The sequence below is a fragment of the Drosophila pseudoobscura genome, chromosome 3 (assembly GCF_009870125.1).
Source record: "Drosophila pseudoobscura strain MV-25-SWS-2005 chromosome 3, UCI_Dpse_MV25, whole genome shotgun sequence".
Lineage (NCBI taxonomy): Eukaryota > Metazoa > Arthropoda > Insecta > Diptera > Drosophilidae > Drosophila > Drosophila pseudoobscura.
This window is the reverse complement of record NC_046680.1, coordinates 9963697-9984749: the sequence shown is the minus strand read 5'-3', so window position 1 is coordinate 9984749 and position 21053 is coordinate 9963697. Positions and strand designations below refer to the sequence as shown.

Sequence of the window (21053 nt, the reverse complement as noted above, 5' to 3'; positions counted from 1 at the left end):
AAGGGATGTTTCAGGCAAAGTTTCGATGTTGTTTCTGTACGAGTAAGAAGCTTTTCTAGACCGTACGGACTGCTTGCTTTCAGCAGTTGTGAAATTTTGACACCGTTTGAAAAGTGAATACTTAATTTGAGAACTTTTCAAACAAACCCACCCAAAGTTAATGCATTCTTCGGCCTCATAGAATCCTAATCTAATCATTTTTGCGGTAAAGAGAGCCCATAATTAGTTGCATTTAAAATAAAAAACCCGAACCAGGCGTAATGTTCTCTTATCACCTCTTAAACGAGTGCTATCTGCTTAGGGTTTGACCATTTGGATATCATGAATACGGTTTGCGGTTAGATTTTCGAAATTTTCGAGCTCTGAGTAGACTATATAAAGCCAGGGACTGCGTGGAGACAGCACAGTGCGCTCATAGCCTGACATCGAGTCACATTCCCAATTAAAATCGTTTCTGGTGATAGCTGAAAATGACCAATACGGATCTGAAAGCCTTGGAGCTGCTGTTCCAGCGTCCCCTGGAGCCGGTGTTCACCACTCGGGACCAGGGAAAGGTGGTGCTCGAGTTGCCGGACAGCTTCTACACGGATCGCTATCGCAACGACACTGTGGCAGTGTCCAATCGTTTCTCGCAGGATGTGGACCTGAAGATCCCCGTGCAGGAGTTGGCCAACAAGCCAAACTTGGACTTTGCCAAGAAGTTGGGCCGGAAGAACCAGTTCTCGCTGTTCAACGATCGCCACAAGGAGATCGCCAGTCAGCTGATCACCTTGTTCATGGGTGCCCCCAATCTGAAGCAGTTCGTGGCCCTGGCAGCCTACACGAAGTAAGTCCTGAGCTGACAACCGTCTTTGGAGGATCAATGACAACCGCTCTTCTCTCTGCAGGGATCGCCTGAATCCGGTTCTTTTCCAGTACTCTTATGCCGTCGCCATTGCCCATCGCCCGGATACGCGTGAAGTGCCCATCACCAACATTTCGCAGGTGTTTCCCAGCAACTTTGTGGAGCCCTCCGTCTTCCGCGATGCCCGGGAGGAGGCGGCGGTGATCGGCGACAGTGGGGAGCGTATCCACGTGGACATACCGCGCAACTACACGGCTTCGGACCGCGAGGATGAACAGCGCCTGGCGTACTTCCGCGAGGACATCGGCGTCAACAGCCATCACTGGCACTGGCACTTGGTGTACCCCACCACCGGGCCCATGGAGGTGGTCAACAAGGATCGTCGTGGCGAGCTCTTCTACTACATGCATCACCAGATCCTGGCCCGCTACAACGTTGAGCGGTTCTGCAACAACCTGAAGCGCTTGCAGCCGCTGAACAATCTGCGAATCGAGGTGCCCGAGGGCTACTTCCCCAAGATCCTCTCCAGCGTGAACAACCGCACGTATCCGGCTCGAGTGTCCAATCAGCTCCTCAAGGACGTGGATCGCGAGGATGCTACCATTGAGATTGGCGAGGTGGAGCGCTGGCGCGATCGCGTCCTGGCTGCCATCGATCAGGGCTTTGTCGAAGATGTGAGCTTCCACCCAGGAGGGTTGCAATGCCATTGAACTTAATATTTAATCCTCTCGTAGGCTTCTGGCAATCGCACTCCCTTGGACGATGTCCAAGGCATCGATATTCTGGGCAACATGATCGAGGCATCGCCGGTGCTGTCCATCAACAGCCAGTTCTATGGCAATCTGCACAACCAGGGCCACACCATCATCTCGTTCGCCCACGATCCCGATGCACGGCACTTGGAGGAATTCGGCGTGATGGGGGATGTGACCACGGCCATGCGCGATCCGATCTTCTACAGGTGGCACGGATTCATTGACTCCATTTTCAACAAGTTCAAGGCTCGCCTGGATCCCTACAATGCCGCCCAGCTGGGCTTCGACGGCGTCAGCGTGACCTACGTGGAGGCGAAGATCGGCAAGGGCAATGCCAGGCCGAACACCCTGCTCACCTACTGGCAGAAGTCCAGTGCGGATCTCGCCGCTGGCCTGGACTTTGGCCCGTCCGCTGACGGCAACATCTTTGCCTCGTTCACCCACTTGCAGAACGCTCCCTTCACCTACACCTTCAACGTGACCAACAATGGGGCACGCCGCACGGGCACCTGCCGCATCTTCATATGCCCCAAGGTGGATGAGCGCAACCAGCCGCTGCGACTGGAGGATCAGCGACTCATGGCCATCGAGATGGACAAGTTTACCGTCGAACGTGTGTACACCACCTAATACTCTAACCATATATGCTTATTCCCTGAGTTTATCTTCAGTTCTGCCTGGAGAGAACACCGTTCGTCGCCAATCCACGGAGTCCTCGGTGGCCATTCCGTTCGAGCGCTCCTTCCGGCCCATTGGCGCCGCCTACCAGCCCAAGGCCGCCGACGAGCTGGCCCGCTTCCGTTTCTGCGGCTGTGGGTGGCCTCAGCATCTGCTTCTGCCCAAGGGCAATGCCCAGGGCATGCTCTTCGATCTATTCGTCATGATTTCCGACTACTCGCAGGACTCTGTGCAGCAGCCCAATACGTGAGTGGATTCCTTATGCTTGGGCTTTTCCTCAATTTGTCCTCCATTTCTCCCCCACCCGACAGACCCAACGATGCCTGCAGCACCGCCTACTCCTTCTGCGGCCTCAAGGACAAGCTGTACCCGGACAGACGCACCATGGGCTTCCCCTTTGACAGGCGCCTGCCCAATGCCAATCTGACTGAGCTGGTCGGCTCCTTCCAGAACATGGCCAAGACCGATCTGAGGATAGTGTTCAACGACCGTGTGGTGGACAAGCCCTAAACCATTGACGACGCAGACCCATTAAACCAACCTGAACTTAACGGAAATGACCCTGAACTTGAAACTTTCTATAGCTACGTATATTTGTGCACCATTCGCTGTTGTTTTGTAGGTATCTAGTTTTCTTTAAATATATTCCAAAATATCCCAGGAAATTCGAGATATTAAGTTTATAAACAGAATAATGTTCGATTCGAACCATCATAGAGTAAGGATACCCTACACCCTACCCACAAATCAGAAACAAGGTCCAAAAGCCAACCGACCATTTAATCCCTAGACAAATGCGCTAACAGTCATGGTAGAACTATTATAGTATACGCATGTATGTATATGTACATATGGGATGGGGTACGACCTTGTGAAAGAAATTAGGTACTAAAATAAAGACCGCTCCCTGAGGAGCCCTGACCTTTTATAAATCTACCATGCCATAAATGGGGCACAAGACTGAGAGCAAATATTCATCCAGAGAGGATTCTCATGTGAGGCCAGCGAGCAAGCAAGAAATTACAATACAATCATCCACTAGATACAAGCAGAAACAAAATAGGAAAGCGAAACCATGAGAGCAGGAAATATGGAATCATCGGACAAAAGCAAGCAAACAAAAGAGTGGGCGAGCGGGCAGTGCAGCCCGATGGCTAATGGCTGCAGCAACTGCACACATCTCCAGAACGAAGACAATGGGAAACAAGGAGAGAGGACTGGCATCTGGCATCGAAATATTAGATACCCTTTCGCAAGGAGAGAAGACTGGCTCCTGGCACAGAAACATTCTTTGATATAGTCATCCCATTTTGATCACAGTCACCAGTAGACTGGTAATTGTTGTCTTCGGCTTGAATCAAGAAAAGTTTTTTTCCCAAAGTTCCAATGGCAGCGGCAATCATCGTAATATAGTACTCAGTGAGGGTATTGCAAGCTAGAGCGCTGCAGATCTCTTCGCGCTGCATTTTTGCATAGAAAATTATCAATCAAAGCAGAGAAGCCCGCCCTCAATTTATTTCTCGCCTCGACTTGTTGGCTCTCCAATGCTCTGCTCTGCACACTCACACACACTCCGACCCAGCCACATACATACATAGGCACTCGTAGATGATAAATATTTACTGTTATAAGAAATCCTCAGCTAGAAATATTTGCTTGTTAAATATTTGCTTTACATTATTGAATCTAGATGGCCTGTGCCAAGGCGATTCCCGGCACATAAGGACACATCAACACAGGCTGTCGGGCGTTTTTCTGTCCTACTCAGACACGCCCACAAAGTGGGCGAAGCTAATCCTATTAGACTTCAAAGCTGTTGACCACAACAAAACTTTGCCAGAGCCCAGGCCCGGAGACGTGCGACTTGGCCCTAAACTCGGACTCAAAGTCGAAGTCGAAGTCGGAATCGGACTCGCACTCCGACACCGATTCCAATGCAAACACCCGGAGAGGTGTGTCATAATGCGGCAGTGGGCCTGGCATCACTGCTGCACGTGTGGAGCTTATTAATTTTCGACAGTTACCGCGTCGAGCACTTTAATTAGAACTGCGACGACAACGACGACCCACTCATGGTGCGCAACAGCATAAGGATAAGGATAAAGTTCTGTGCCGAGACTGTGCTTCGTTTGGAATTGGAATTGGGGAAGCCACTGGGAGACAACAGCTGCAGAAAACAAATTGATTTTTAATAGATTTTTATGGGGGCTTTGTTAAGAACAGATAATAGAGGGTGTTGTTCCAAGGATAAATTAAGCTAGCAGTTGCCCTGAACATGCACACCAGGGCGCATACGTTATTACAATCCTTTTTCCTCCAAAGCATGTGCTATCTCTATTTCGCATAGAATTTTCACTTTTATTCATTTATTCACCAGTTTAAACTCAAGCTAAAAATTCCAAAGGATCCAACTCATTAACTGAAACGCAAATAGGCTTAAGCTTTAAGCTGTTTCAGGCTTTAACATCTGCATCTTTTTGTGTATTCGTTTTCATTTTAGAAAAATAAATAAAGCAGCTTCAGTTTATATTATCTCTCGCGCTGTTTCATTTATTTTAAACCGAGTTCATTGAGCCCATGGAAAAGTTGCCCGTACTGTTGACAGCCCGTCCACCCAAAAAGCGAACGTCGCGCCGGACAGGCCACAATTTAATCTCCTTTGTTCCGTCGCTTGGCTTTTTATTTCTTTTCAAAGATGCATATTTTATGGGTACACATTGCAACTGATGTAAACTTTCTCTGAACTTAAATTAAATTACAGCAAAACCATAAATTGTGGTATACCCTGATCTGTGGAGAAGTATTTGCGGTTAAAAATTACAGATTTCGGCTGCTATCGGCAGGAGCGATATTTCAGACGAAAGAGGGATAACAGATAGTATAGTGATTATAAAAGTGGAGAGTTCTTCTAAAAGACGACCCAAAGCTTCTTAGAAAACCCAAGGTGATAGAATTTCAGAGGAAATAGGAGTCCGGATAAGTGAAACTCCCGGCGAAGGCAGCCAACACTCAAAGAGTGCTTCCCTTCCACCCAATTATTAGACCTGGCCAGAGGACATTCCAACTCACGTTCTGGCTTTATTTATGCGGGCAAATTGTAGAAAATTAAAAAGTAGACAAGAAATAGAAAGAACCAAAAAGTTGCCGAGCTTTGTGCAAAGGAAGGGAGAATGCTTTAATTTATTTTGGTAGCTGCAGGGCAAAGAAAATTCGTGTGTTTTATTTTGGTAAGGGTAGCGAGAGCAGAGGGGGTAGAGGGGAGAGGGTATGGGTAAGGGAGAGGGGGTGTTACCACTTAGGCATAACTTTGACTTTGGCTTTGGGTCGTTTGCCCCATATGTTGTTGTTATTGCTGGCATTAATGTTGCTTACTTTGGGGCCAAGGGCTTACTCTGTGTTGGGAAAAATGTTTGCTAAGGATTTTGGGCATATTAGCATACTTTTTGCACTTCTGTGTGTGCGTGTGTGTGTATGCTCCACTTGGGAGCAAACAAATGCATTGTAAATACTGTGAGTGAGAGACACTGAAGGCAATTAGGGAAGCAAATCTAGCAGAAACCAATAGAAATACGAATATTGTCGGCCTAATGCATGATGATACATACTAGAAGTCCGCAGTCACTGAAAGTGATTTGCGCCATTGACTGCTTAATTTCTGTGAAATATCCAGCCAATCAATTCTCATCCAGAAGCCCATTAAAAAGTCAATCAGACATGAACGCAAGGCATCCAAACAGATGGAAATCCATAAACCGACCTTGCACCCATGCATTGCAGCCGACAAACTGAAAGTGAGATCTGCCAAATGTAAACTAAATTTTCCATGGCGAAAAACTGGAACATCTCGGGCGCATTCTCGCACGCCTTGAATGAGATCTGATGGGAACGTGGGATTCCAGTGCCCTTCAAGACTCCCCCAGCACATGAGAACAGATTGTTTTGAGCTATTTTTGTCGCCTGCTCATGTAAACATTAAACATATATGGATCCGCGGTCATACATAATTGCGAGTATGCTGCGCCCAGCTCCACTGAAATAATCCAACTGTGCTCCTGCTCCACCCCCTACCAATTCTGCCCTACCCCAAAGCGTATCATAAACGAAGCCAGAGACTGGATGAAAGTCATATATAGAATTACACAGCTTTCATACAAGCCATCCACGTACAGCTGCATACAGTCTGTACAAACATTTTATTTACAACGTAACTTATCTTTGTTATGCTTTCTTTTCGTAGTTACAGATGTATCGGACGGACAACTCGAACTAGATCGAGGGATTTTAACAAAACTTGCCATTGTCAAAACACTTTCCAGACAAACTGTGTGGAATCCGTGAACGCTAAAAAGTGTGTGTCACTCTCATATGTATTAAATACGATATTGATTCCCAACTGGATTCCCAAGTAATGACTCCGTGACGCACTCCAGCCCACAAGGGGAATGACAGGCAAATTCAAGAGCTACTCCAAGTACTTCTAGCCATCTTGGGGGGTCCTATTCTGCTTCCGAGCCGATGCTGTGTTCCGGAGCATGCTAATTGTTTGCAATTATGCTTTGAGCGAGCTTCACTTTGCAATGAAAACGAAACGGAATGGAAATTTAAGAGGAAGATTTTGTAAGCACATTTCGTAGAGGAGGAAGCGGCACGTCAATTGCATTAAAATGATGAAAATTCTCCCAGTGAAGAGCCACCACTTGAAACGGAATTAGGTAAACCGCACAGAATTTGCATTTGATTTAAATTCCACACAATTATGGACGTACGTATTTGACAATAAATATCAATGAAACTGTGATAATTACTGGCTAAATTCACTTACACTAACCACAATTAAAATGCCACTTTGCCGAAAATCGGTTTTCCCGAAATTACCTGCCCTCCGCTTCCCGATACGACATATCGGTGTCGAAGGGCAGTTCAATTGAAATCGCTTGGCGTAAGCGGTGGGTGGGTGATGACATTTCATTTGTTGATCAACGGAGCTACATTAAATTTGCGTTTATTTGTTGTTAAATTTATTCAATCGACGTGAGTGCACTAAAATCCGTTTGAAATTATTATTTCAAATGAGCAAGTTTATTTTTGCTATCCCTTTTGCCGTGTATATTTTCGGTGAATGTTTATTTGCCACGCGCTCTGCCGACAGACATTTACCTTTCGACTGTTAATGCTAATATTTAAATTAATTGCTAATAAACCGGCATCGAATGTTTACACCCCACAGCTCATCCGACAGTCCGTCATGGCAACTGTGTTAATTTTATAATTTTACCCCCTTGTTTATAGTCCATTGCCGATGACTTGAACAAATGCGAAGCTGAAATCACTTTTATCTGTTGCTGCCAGTCCCTTGTCCGCCGTCCGTGCTTTTCTTCTACTTCAACGCGATGTGCTATGTTTGTCCGAGTACTTCCATATAAACATTGAAGGTGACCCACATCGAGAGAGCTCTTTAAGCTCGAAAGAGAGCGCGAAAGTTTCGCCTCACCCTCTTCGAGGGAACCTTGCTAATTCCTCTCCTAGCTTACTCTCTCTCTCTCTCTCCGTACAGGTACGAGCATTAACGGGATCGACAGCAGCTGTGTTATTTTACCGTCCAATGCGAGGCGTGGATAATTTAATGTTTTATTCACACTCACACACACACACACACACACACATGAACGCACGCAGCGAGGAGAGTAAATAAATAAATGCCAACATTTACTGTGCGAAACAACAACAATAACACACACTCGTACTGGTAATAATTTAAGCGCAAAAGTGCTGCTTAAAAGCTATTAACTGTGATGTCAGAGAGCCATCTGTACACCCTGGGAAAAGAGGTGAATATGCTTAGATACTATTCAGCAGCCGTCTTACACCATTTGGCGATCATTTTCTTGAACATGATAGTGAGAGAATTTCCCTGATTTCAGTGTGGGTGACTGTTTATTTGGGAATTGTTTCGTGAAATTGGACCTCAGATGTAAAGATCAATGAACTCCATATTGGGCTCAAGCTGCCGGAAAGATGTTTAGCCGTTTCGGATCCGCTATAGAACCTTTTTGCAGTCATTTGCAGGAAAAGTTTTATCGCAGTGCAAGCTTTGAATGTGGGTAATGTCAATCCAGAATAGTATACAGAAATCTAATATACAATTTTTGAAAGACTTAAATTATATTAAATTATTATATCTAATCCAAATCAAGTTTGTTTAACCACATTTTCTCACTGTATGCAAATGGCATACCTGGAATGGTTTGAATGCTTTCCAAAGGACTGTGGCTAGAAATGCGGTTTGTGCCTGTGCCGGAGGCACTTTGAGACATTGTTGCAGACAGCACAATGTGCATAGAATTACCGCACTTCAAGGCAGCAAGAGACAACAATTATTTTTTATTTCAAATGTGTTCCCACACACCCAGTGCTCTGGGGAAATGGAAAAACAAAACGAGAGACAGCGCCAGCAGCGGCACCAGCAACGGCACCAGCAACGGCAGCCTCTGTCCATTATAAAGTTTATCCGGAGAAGCGGAAGGCAATGTAGGTAACATATATATATTTTAATTTGGATAGAGTGCAGCTTCCTATCCAGCTCGCAAACAAAATGAAAGATCACGGTCGAAAGATTAAACTCATTTAATATAAAGTCCTTTACTGAACTCAAAGGATAGCTTCAACCTTTGCCATAGTTATTTCTACAGGCTGATCCTTTTCTCGACCCAGTTACCTTTTTAAAAATTGTTAAACACAAAAACAAATTTACAAATTGGAAACACTCTAAAAATTCACATGGTTGCCAAATCTTAAAGTCTTTTGTTAAATTTTTAATCTTTTATTTCTCATTTGAAACTATTTTGCAGCGAAGATGAGCGCTCAAGATAGCTTTGTATCGGCTATCAAACTGCATATAAAAACCCAGGAGCTAAGGAAGCGGCTGACGCAACGACGAAAGCTCATCCTGCCTCGTGACATTACTCCGCCTCCTGCTAATGAACTGATAAGCGAGTCCAAAATGAGAAGTCTTGTGAGCAGGATCGATCGATCCTTCGCCAAGCAGGCCAAGCCGCCCAGCTTCTGGCGTGAGGTCGATCCCTCGCAAGTGCGGCCCAAGAGTGATTCTCACTTTCCCAGTTGCCAGTGTTTGGAAATCTGCGACGATAGCCCGGACAGCCGTCAACATGCACGCCGAAATATCATACATCCGGATAAAAATCCCTACGAGTAGGTCTATGAGGCCTCCAAAGCTCTGGAATCAAATCTTCTGGGAGCATATCGTCAAAGCATTGAAGCTACCAGCTCAAGCCGCACTTAAATTAGAAGTCAACAAAAATGTTCAGTGTGTATGGCCCTGTCTCTCCTCGATAAACCATGTGGAATCTCAGGCGCAGTATAGCCGTTGCAGTCGGTCAAACCCTGAAAATCAAAAGCCCTGCTCAACCCGTCACTCTGCTGCAACCGCGCAACCGATGTTGCAAGTGCAGCCGATGCCCACACCCTTCCACGCTGAAAAAGCCCAACAATGTGAAGAACTTTGCTAACGCCAAAGGGCGTGAGCCCTTTCGACAGCTGCTAGTGGAACCGAAAATAGTAGAACTGGACCCGAGCTATGGAAATTTTTGTAAGCAGATGGAGGGCAGGCTTAAGGAATACCATTGCTCGAGTGGACGAACCCCTTCTCCGAGACGATCTTTTTCAAAATCAGGCAAGCCGATTCCTCAAGAACCCGCTTCTATAGAGAGAGAAAGGTTAGTTTCTGCTGCTCTTCAACACAAGTATTCTATTCCCGCCGGAAGCAATTCCAAAACGCTTTTAGAAGGCGTCCAGGGCATTGTAGCCCGGCAAAGAATAGAGGGGACTTCTCCTCAGTCGAAGGCCTCAAAGTCGACAAGACCAAGACGATCTTCTACTAAGGACAAGTCCACAATAATTGCCCAAAAACGACAACCGAAATCAAGCACATCGATTCAGGAAAAACATGTAGTCAAAACCAAGTCACAATCGTCTATGAGAAACGCTCGCTCTAAAAGAAGTTTCGGACGGACACACTCGGCTGATAGTATGTCTTTAAAAAGTGTTGATCTGTGGAAATGCTTAAAGAAACTGTCGATGAAACGTCCAACTGAAAAGGATTCTATACAAATTGACACCGACTCGGCAGCGAAGCCGCCCGATTTATCCAGCATGGATGATCCTGAGATCTCAATGGTCAACGAGGAATCTTGCCATTTTCGTGAATCGAAAGCGATCTCTTCGATATTTTTAATAACTCCCAGTACACATCAGGCCAATTATTTGCCGATCGATATAATGAAACACAAAGATGATTTCCTGTCCTTGTATTCACTGGAGGGAAACTTTAAGAACACCATGCCCAGGATATGGCCCATGACTGAACCAGAGATCATCAGGCAAAAGAAAATGGAATCCATGAAAGCCAAACCTCGCTCAGAAGGGGATCATCGACTGGCCAAGCGTATCCTCAGGATGAATATGAGAAAAGCTGTAGGTTGCCAGACGGAACCGTCGTCCTCAGCCGACTCTGGCAACCGATGCGACTCATGCAACAGCGACGGGAGATACTCGATTCTCTGCTACCGTCCAGCGACAGATTCTCAGCAGCATGAAAAGCAAAAACGGCGGAGGCATGAGGTTGGTTGCCAAACGGGGTACTCTATCTGTGTTCTGTGCCAGATAGAGAGTCAGCCGGAGCCAGATGAGCCCTATATGATCAAGATGAAGCAGCGCAGGCAGCGCGAGGAGCTCCAGGTGTACTACCGGCAGATGGGCGGCCCGGCACCCTCCAAGAGTCATTCGGACAGGAGTCTGCGGCATATGCGCACACAGCTGAAGCTGTGCCTGGAGATCCTTGCCCACTGCGATCGTATTGTCGACGACAAGCTTCAGGCTAAAACCAAAAATGTATCAAATCAATGCTGAAGGCTTTGACCCAACTTGATAGCGATCTTACGTTCAAGATTTCCATTTGGTTGGACCAAGGCCCGAGCAAGTGTATCCATTTATTCTTTGTAGTATTATTCGAATAAAGTTTGTTTTAACCTTTCTTGTATTTCCACCGAGGTCTTGCTCTCACCCGTGAAATCCCAAGTATTCTTGAGAAAAGGAACTGCCTACGATTACACGGTGTAAAGAGTTCATTCACTTGACTTTATACGACCCTTGAACTACTCGTGCACACTCATGGCATATAAAGTTTATTCAAATGAACATTGGCTCGGGAAAACTGTTTCCCTGCATGCATTTCCACAAAATTTATTCCATTCCGACCAACTGCGAAGCATTATAATATGTCATAAAAGTCAAGTTTTTTTTATGAATCCCGATGCCCAGTCCATCCGCATAAATGTCAATGCCGCAGCAACAAAACCAGACTGAACCTAAGCGCGGTGCGTTCTCATCCGCATGCCTCCTCTTTCGCGCACACTCCACCATACGCAACACAAGTGCAACAGCAACAAAAAAATCTTGAAAAATATATATATAAAACTAAGAGAAACTCGGGAAAATATGAAACTCGGAAAATAGGAAACTCAGACTATGGGATACCCGCTGTATGGATAGGATGCCAAATGATGACACGGAGAAATTCTGTTTTCAAAATATGCTTGACGGTTGGGGAAATGGAAACGCTTGCTTCTTCCTGTTACATTCTGTTACGCATATAAGTAATATACCCCTGTTTGTGCAACAAGAATAGGAGAAAAAATCGTCAAAGCAACAAAAACTCGGTCGAGGGCTTGCATGCTCGAGACGAGAACTAAAAATTTGTATATACATACGATTTTCGAGAGCAATTACGTGCGGGTGGTAGTGGTTTCTTCTGGTTTATTAATTTTATATGAGACTCACTTTAATGCTAATTTTATAGTGGCACCCACCACACACGCCCACATACTGGTCGGTGGAAGGTAGCATGCTGTAAAGTATGCAACGCGGGAATGCAAGCACATCAGCGGAGTGGAGAGGCGGAAGAAGCTGTGGCTGTGGCTGTGGGGAGTCCTCGTGCGAGCAGGTGTCAAGGTGCGATATGCGTTGAGTAAGGTGCGTAACATTCCCCGGGGGCCGCAAGCCACACCGTTAAGCGGCAGCCGAGCAGCAAAATGAAAATAAAGGAAGAAATTAAAACGTAAATTAATCTAAACAAAATTGCATAAAACAGTAACCTTGCCGATCCTAAAATACTGTTCCATGACTAATAAAATATATATTTAAAGAAGATCCAGCAAGTAATGGATTAATACAATAGTCGGGATGTGATAGTCGGGATAGTCATGCAAATTAACCAATGCTGTTTCAGCAAAGCCCCCCCATTGATTATAAGGTGGAAGATCCTCTCTTCTGTGCCTTACAGGTTATACAAATGGAATGTGGAGAATAAGAAACCGCTGCCTTCTGTTGTGCTTAGCGATTTATGTAGCAGTGGCATCATAACGGGACTAGAGTGGTTTATGTCATTAAATCGGTTAGGTAAAGCTTGTGGAAAATGAAATTAACTCCATCTGCGTCCATCATTCGCGTTTAATTGCATCGCCGAGTGCAACCGAAATTTGATTAAGAAAAAGGAAAAAATAAATTACAATTCTCGGGATATTGTTAAATCGTTTAATTGGCCAAGGCCAGCGGGGCAGCAGCTGGCGAGTTAACAAGATTTGCAATCAACTAATTTAACTTTTTAAATTAAAACACAAACTTCAGCAGAATCTCGGTGGAAGACGGAGTTTGCCTAGGTTCAAAAGTTCACAAGTTCCGGGGAATACATGAGGAATAAAGCGCCTGGAGTATCGCGGAGGCGATGAAATCTCGGCATCTGATGAAATCTAATGGAAATTTCGGCTTGAGTGACCGCAGGAAGGTTGAAAATTAAAAGCTTACACAAGTATATTACTGTTTCTCGATGATAACAAATATTTAAAAAGAAGCAGAGCCATATAAAATGATTGAAGAACCATGGAGAAAGAGAAGGTCACTCTTCTGTGGATGTATTTACGTTTAATCTATGAGCAAGAACTACTAATAAGCGCTTCAGAGAAGCATAATTATCATAATAACATTTCCACAGAAAAGCAGCCAACTTTGTGAAATTAAACATTAAACATGTACCAATCAAACTGTCATGCAATACCGAGGAAGATTGGACATTTGCAAAGCATTCCCAGAATGATGCAAATTTAAGAGAATTTCTATTGCGGGAAATCGATGTGGAACATACATTCATACAGAACAGGCCCCCTCATAAAAACATACAAAGTGAAGCCTCCATCAATCATACGCAGCGTGAGCCGCCTCTGTAGATGCTTGGAAGCCCTGACATGATAATCATACGCACCGCGACCGCAGCCGCAGCCGCCGACACCGACGACGTCAAAAATATTCCAAAACCTTTGATATGCAAATCAGGCTAAATTTCCCAACATAAATCCAAATCAAAATGCAAAGGCACACACACACTCACCTTTCTCTACTGGGAGGCGGACAGGCTTGTGCCTGTTGTTCTTGATGTGGCGCCTGTCGGTTGCCGTTGGTTCCTGTCGGTTCCTACCGCTTGTTGCTTGTTGCTTGTTGCTTGTTCTATGCTGAACGAACCTGATGCCCTCCCTCTTGCTGTGATTGTGGTTGTCGTCCAATTGAATCAATTCAACAGAAATTTTCGGAAAATTCAAACAAAAAAGAATGGAAGGTAGGGAAAACAACACGGAAAAGAGTGAGAAATGCGAAATGCGTGAGATTTCATTCAGATAAACTTGAACTGCGAGTCTTTGCCGATAGCCACACTCCCACCCCGCCGTGGTGTACCCGAGCGTGTACGTGTGTTGAGGTTACATATGGTAATTTGGTTGGGATCTGTGGGGCTTGTTGCACGCTGCTTAAGGGAAAGGACAGGGTCACGGCCGTCTCGATGCGGGACTGGTATTGGTCTGTGTCTGTTTCGGGGGATTGGCAATGGACAATTTTTAATCACATTTTCCAATCTGCAGTCGCTCACGATTGAATTAGTCGAGATTTTTCATTTCGTTTTTCCTCTATCGCGTTTTATGTACTTTTTATTTTTTGTTGCTGTCTGAACTTATAATTTAAGGCAAAGTTTTTTTAGTTTCCTTTTTTTGGCAGATGTGCCCCACAAGCGCATAGTCGAATAATTTTTTGTGTGTTTTATTAAACATGTGCCAAACAAATTTGATAAAAAATATATATTTATATCTATGCAGAATACATCTACATATACATTAATAGTATACATACGATTTGGTAATTTATTTTTTTGTCAATTTCGGTCTTTCCTAACTATGGTTTTGCACTTTGAATCCTTTAAGTCCGTTGTGGCAACATTGTTGCTGCAACTTATGTTTTCTCTTGCACTTGAACTAGTTTTTCCATTCAGCGATTTTCCGCCCTTGCCAACCCACCCACCCCATACACACTAACACGCACTGATAACGGTATCGCTTGGATTGCTTTTTCTCGGAGGGAATGCTCGGCTCCGCTCCGCTCCGCTCCGCTCTACCTTATGCCACGTCCGCCTTCGGAAGCCACTGTACAGCAACTGTTGCAACTGTCGAAAAGGCAACTTGTGGCTGTCTCTGCTGCTGATGCCTCTCGCAGCATCTTTGATGGAGCTTTCTAGCAAGCTTTCTGCCGCCACACAGCAAACTTTCCCCCCACCGTACAGCAAACTGTTGATTATACCCGATACACAAAATGAGTATAAGGGTATATTGGATTTGTGGTGAAAATGTATGTGTGTAACGTCCAGAAGGAATCGTTTCCGACCCCATAAAGTATATATATTCTTGTCGTCGTCTGACGGAGCAGAGCCATACCACTAACCATGCAGTATATACAGTATAGTTAGTGGCCATACTGACTTAGTATCGGGTATAAGTGTAGAGTTTCGGTCGCCGCAGCAACTCACAACGTCCCCCTCGTTTTTCTATGTGTGAGTGTGCTTGGGCGTGTGTGGGTGTGTGTCGTTCCCAGGAAAAGAGCTCACGAGAGCGCCACCTTCTTTGGCGGTCAATTAAGCTCCATTGATATGTTTTTGCCGTTAACAGTAATTAACGGTTATTATTGAAGTACTTTAAAGATGGGAATAAATTTAATTAATTTTTGTAGTAAAATATAGACAAAATCCAGAATTTAGGTTTAAAAATTATGTACAGATTTACTTTATTGAATTCCGTGCAGTCACACCCGATTTAGCATATAATCAATGGAAGCCAGTGGCATCAGTGACTTTGATCTTTCGATGGTAATTTACGATAATTGCAGCCTAATCAATTGTTATCTATTAAATTCTATTTACGAGTAGCTTTTCTAGCGTCTAACCGCTGTTGCACGTTTCGGCATACCTCGAAGAAGCTAACGCTTACCAAAGCAACAGTTACCAATGATAACGGTGCACAGTGGGGAAAGCTCCACAAATAGATGGGGAATAAAGAAGCTTTTAGTAGATTAGACTTCATGGCACTGCAGGCGCCATCGATGGTGCAACCGATGCTCCTGCTTAAGGCCACCAAGCCCCCTTTCCCCAGCGGGCAATAGCCCCTAACGGTACGAGGCCACACGCCTTGCAAATCTATCTGTGGAAAGGCAGCCCGGCAGTGCTGGCTGGACTAATTGATACGCTCCAGCAAGGGATCTTCTTACTGGATGGCCCACATGCAGCAATTTTCCGGAAAAAACCATTAAGGGGCGGAGGTGCAGATTAAGCTTACATTAAAATTGTCCTTACGAAGGCACAACGAAATCAAATGGAGCCGTTTACTTCGTTTAAAGCTGCGCCAAGCTAAGTTACAGGAAGCCCTCGCTGCCATCTTGCAAAACGGGCCGCGAATAAGCGTATACGTGTGTGTGTGTGTGTGTGTAACCGAAAGCTAACGGGACATATCACCACACAGCTAGGAGTAGCTTCCCTGAGTCGCGTTCGTTGACTTAATAAATGCTGAATGAAAGTTTGTTCAAGAGTTCCTTAAAATGGCCAGTTGCTGTTGCTGGCCTTGTCTGTACCTGATTATACCCGTATATTTTCCATGGCCAATGCAATGAGCGAGCTCATCCTGTGTATCGCTAATCCTGACCCTGAGACGGAGCTTCACATTACTAGTTTCACCTGCACGCGCCACTGATTATTGCGTATAAAACGCTAGAGGTTATATTTGCGCACTGGCCACTCTGGATCTGCTGCTAATCACTTTCGTCCTTCGAATTCGTGAAATATAGAGGTACGCAGCAACAGGCATCATTAAAAGTTTCCATTTACCACATTCAAATTGTTGTCATACAAAAGCTTACGGCTACAAACGAAAATTGAAATGGCCAAACAAAGCTGGTTAGTATGAGCCGATAGTATTGTGTTAAATTATATTTTGGAGGTTATAATCGATATGGGACAGCTAGCTTTCGCTGTTGGCGCAAAATTTCTCGTTTGAATTTGATTTCTATTACAGAATATGACAAACATAGCTCCGGTTTTCACGTTCACGAAAGTATGTCTTCGGGTCGGAGGGGTCCTAGTACCTAGCATTTTTAAACCGAATATAAAAATCTAGGAATATGATTTCCAATTAACCCATTGTCGATCAGTGGGAATTAAAATACTCTCCACGATCATGATGAACATTCAAGAACTTGCGCGCAGTTTAGGTGAAAGATATCGTGTTATTTTTTTATGAAAAGATTAAGGATGGGGTGGACCCACAAGAGTAAATTTTTGTATTATTATTGGTACTATTTTCACCGGTTTAACTCAAATTGTTATCCAGTTTAAATAAATGAGGCTAAATGGCGCTAAGTTCGTTTTTTCATTGGTATGTTTGCAGTATTTCTTAGGGTAAGACGGTCACACTACAGCTCTCCTCTAACGAACAAATTAGCCGTAATTTTGAATGGTCTATAAAAAAGGGTATGGACAACAGTCAAAAACAGCCAATACAATATGCCAGGTTCATAGGAACCACACCTCGCGTGTCAGGATAGTCGGCTTTGTTTCTTCAAGGTATATTGGGCCAATGGGGTGGATTTCACATTGCATCCGTTGCATTTTCTGAGGCGTTCTACGTGTGCTTTTCTACACTCTCTCTTTTCCACCATTATGTAGAAAGTGTGTAGCATATGTGTAGTAACCGTGTAATTTTTCTCTCCAACGATTTTTTCTGGTGAACAGCTGTGAACGCGCGGGCAAAAGAAAAATCCATTTGTTTACACAGTTGATTTCCTTTTTTTTCTATTGTAAACCTTTTTTGCGAAAACAACGATAAAGTTAATTGCATTATAACGAGCCTGATTACAGATTACAGAGGTGAGTAACCGACAACGCACCAGCCGCCTCATCAAACACTTAGCCGAGCCTTTGTTTTCATTGCGTGCCTGCATCAGCTGGTGCAATAATATAGCATAGTGGCGTATCGTATCAACTAAATTCGAGAGATACTACATGCCCAGACCTTTATCAGCGTTTAGTCGACCACTTTGTAGCCCACATTCACGCTTCGAATCAGTTATTTGCTAGAGGCGTGCGCGTGCGGCAGTGTTTGGCTCTTGATACTCTCCGGAACGCAAAATCCATAACCGATTCTCATTTCAGCAGCGGAAAGATGCGTCCGTTTTCCGGCAACGATTGCTTAAAGCCCGTCACCGAGGGCATCAATCGCGCCTTCGGTGCCCGGGAGCCCTGGCAGGTGGCCACCATCACCGCCACCACAGTGCTCGGCGGTGTCTGGCTCTGGACGTTTGTCTGTCAGGATGAAAGTGAGTTTCCACTGAGAGAGAGGTCTTCTCAAAATACATCACTATCTACAAGTAGGCACTCGTAGGCAAAAGTCAGGCCACCTAGTGTCTGTCGATTCCTTTCACGCCGTTGTCGGCGGCGTCATAAATTATAATCCATCAAACAATCTTATCTGCCACGGCTTGCACTTTCCTACGCAGCCCACCAAGTAAATACCCAGCCTAGCCGGCCCATTTTTGTAGTTTTTCTCAAGAAATCGAAATCGGTACCTATGTATACCCATGTACTATGTACTTTGTGCCTTATATAATAAAGTTCGAGTGCCATGCACCCGTCGTGTGCCCTTCCTGAACTTTTGTTTAATCTGGGAACAGATTACAATAGATTAGAAACAAAATTTATATATACACAACAATTTATATATAGCCAAACGGCATAGCTTCTGGCTTCGATAAGAATATCCGCTAATCCGCTAGTTGGAATTTAGTTTTCAATAGGCTCTCCCTTGTAGCTCCTTTATCAGTCAGGTGGTACCTGTTCGGAAACACAAGAGATTTCTTATGACTAATCCCCTAAATGGAAAACGTTTTACGAATTCCAAAATTGGAATTACAATCGGTTTTCTAAAGCAACCAGTTGGAACCCGAATTCTTGGAAAAAGTTCCTTTCCGTTCGGCAACTTCGCACAAGACCTGTCTGGCTTCGACGATATGCTATCGTGTTTCAGCGACTACCGATCGACACATTCTCATTATAAAATGATTCATCATTTTATTTCATGGTTCGATACGCCTTTAGATAAGCATGCATTAGGTTATTCGATAGGGGAATATTGAAATTAGTTGATCAGGCGATCATTCCTCCATCGCTTTGTTTGTTGCAGGTCTCTACACGCGTGGCAGGCGGCAGTTCTTCAGGTTCGCCAAGAAAATACCCGCAGTTCGGCGACAGGTGGAGGCGGAGCTTACCAAGGCCAACAATGACTTCGAATCGGCGATCAAGGAGAGCAACGCACACCTCACATACACGGTGACGCTGCCCGAAAAGGGTCTGAGCAAGGAGGTGATCCTGAAGCTGGTGGACGACCATCTAAAAACAGGTCACTACGAATGGCGCGACGGTCGCGTCTCCGGTGCCGTGTACGGCTACAACCCGGAGCTGGTGCAGCTCGTGACGGAGGTGTATGGCAAGGCGTCGTACACGAATCCCCTCCACGCGGACCTCTTCCCGGGCGTCTGCAAAATGGAGGCCGAGGTGGTGCGCATGGCCTGCAATCTGTTCCATGGAAGCAACGACAGCTGCGGCACCATGACAACCGGCGGCACCGAGTCCATTGTGATGGCCATGAAGGCATACCGGGACTACGCTCGCGAGTACAAAGGAATCACCAGGCCGAACATAGTCGTGCCCCGCACCGCGCACGCAGCCTTCGACAAGGGTGGCCAATACTTCAACATCCATGTGAGATCTGTGGACGTCGATCCGGAGACCTTCGAGGTCGACATGAAGAAGTTCAAGCGTGCCATCAATAGGAACACCATTCTGGTGAGGATTGACCCATGTTTCCTTAATTTATCCCCACTAATTCTACCCTTATGCCGCTCCAGCTGGTTGGCTCTGCTCCCAATTTCCCCTACGGCACTATCGACGACATCGAAGCCATCGCCGCTCTGGGCGTAAAGTACGACATTCCCGTCCACGTGGACGCCTGCCTGGGCAGCTTTGTGGTGGCCCTGGTCCGCAATGCCGGCTACAAGCTGCGTCCCTTTGACTTTGACGTTAAGGGCGTAACCAGCATCTCTGCCGACACGCACAAATACGGATTTGCTCCAAAGGGATCGTCGGTGATCCTGTACTCTGAGAAGAAGTTCAAGGATCACCAGTTCACAGTGACCACCGACTGGCCTGGCGGCGTCTACGGCTCACCCACCGTAAATGGTTCCCGTGCCGGAGGCATCATCGCCGCCTGCTGGGCCACCATGATGAGCTTCGGCTACGATGGCTATTTGGAGGCTACCAAGCGCATTGTGGACACGGCTCGCTACATTGAGAGGGGGTAAGACTGGGTACGAATGCACTTGGACTACGGCTGACCTTATAGAAACTCCACAGGGTTCGCGACATCGATGGCCTGTTTGTGTTTGGCAAGCCAGCCACTTCCGTCATTGCCCTCGGATCGAATGTGTTTGATATCTTCCGACTGTCGGACTCGCTCTGCAAGCTCGGCTGGAACCTGAATGCCTTGCAGTTCCCCTCTGGGTATGATAGATCTATTAAAACCATAGTTAACCATGCTTAACATTTGGTATTCTGTCTACCAGAATCCACATCTGCGTCACGGACATGCACACCCAGGCCGGAGTGGCAGACAAATTCATTGCCGACGTTCGCAGCTGCACGGCGGAGATCATGAAGGATCCTGGCCAGCCCGTGGTGGGAAAGATGGCCCTGTACGGCATGGCCCAGAGCATACCCGACCGCTCGGTAATTGGCGAGGTGACCCGCCTCTTCCTGCACTCCATGTACTACACGCCCAGCCAGAAGTAGGCATCTGCCTCCGGCTACTCTTCCTACTGCTCCCACCCATGCAAGCATTTCATCTGCAGTGCTACTGTTTTTAGAACCACCTAGAACTCCGTGTTATCCAAGCAATATTTATATATACCTGCAATTAGAGCTGTAATCGAGGGTACAAAAAGTGTCGTCAACAAAGTTGATTCTGTCCATGATATAATCCTACCAACCGGAGGCATTCTTTCCTCAAAGAGCTATTTTATTAAAGTGATTGTTCTGTGTAAAGTGTTAGCAAAATATAAGTATAGTACATTTTGTATACTCATCAGTCTATTAAGAATTTATCTCAATTCTGTCGATTCTTGATCAATTTGTTGCCTTTTTCTTCAATTGTCGTGTACTTTTGTTCCCCAAACAATTAACCATACTCGTAATTGCTTCAGCGTGGGCCTCTACATTCCGGTCTGATCGGATCTGACCCGATCTGGTGCGATCTGTCAGACGCTTTGCCACGCGTCGGCGTTTTAATTTA

General features: G+C 45.4%; 3 protein-coding genes and 1 long non-coding RNA gene across 10 annotated transcripts in view; 3 read left to right on the top strand and 1 right to left on the bottom strand.

The window, feature by feature from the left end:
* Elk (Eag-like K[+] channel) overlaps positions 1-21053 on the bottom strand; it is a 73127-nt gene that overhangs the window by 36883 nt on the left and 15191 nt on the right. Inside the window, exon 1 of one of the 7 annotated variants that reach the window (XM_015184121.2) lies at positions 13736-13850. The exons of the other annotated variants lie outside the window; for them this stretch is intronic. The gene's annotated coding sequence lies outside the window, so the exon portion shown is untranslated. Of the gene's footprint in view, positions 1-13735; positions 13851-21053 lie in introns of those variants that run through there. 7 annotated transcript variants of the gene reach the window in all.
* On the top strand, positions 395-2942 carry PPO1 (Prophenoloxidase 1). The gene is made up of 5 exons (XM_001360679.4): positions 395-826; positions 888-1518; positions 1579-2212; positions 2271-2523; positions 2589-2942. The coding sequence occupies exons 1-5, from the start codon at positions 471-473 to the stop codon at positions 2785-2787; spliced, it is 2073 nt and encodes a 690-aa protein (XP_001360716.3). The 5' UTR covers positions 395-470; the 3' UTR covers positions 2788-2942.
* LOC117183750 (uncharacterized) lies at positions 6575-8799 on the top strand. The gene is made up of 3 exons (XR_004468906.1): positions 6575-6989; positions 7832-8105; positions 8199-8799. It is a non-coding gene; the product is annotated as an uncharacterized lncRNA (long non-coding RNA).
* Sply (Sphingosine-1-phosphate lyase) lies at positions 17435-20891 on the top strand. Its single transcript, XM_015184123.2, has 6 exons — positions 17435-17578; positions 17864-18027; positions 18891-19552; positions 19615-20063; positions 20120-20266; positions 20329-20891. The coding sequence occupies exons 2-6, from the start codon at positions 17874-17876 to the stop codon at positions 20552-20554; spliced, it is 1638 nt and encodes a 545-aa protein (XP_015039609.2). The 5' UTR covers positions 17435-17578; positions 17864-17873; the 3' UTR covers positions 20555-20891.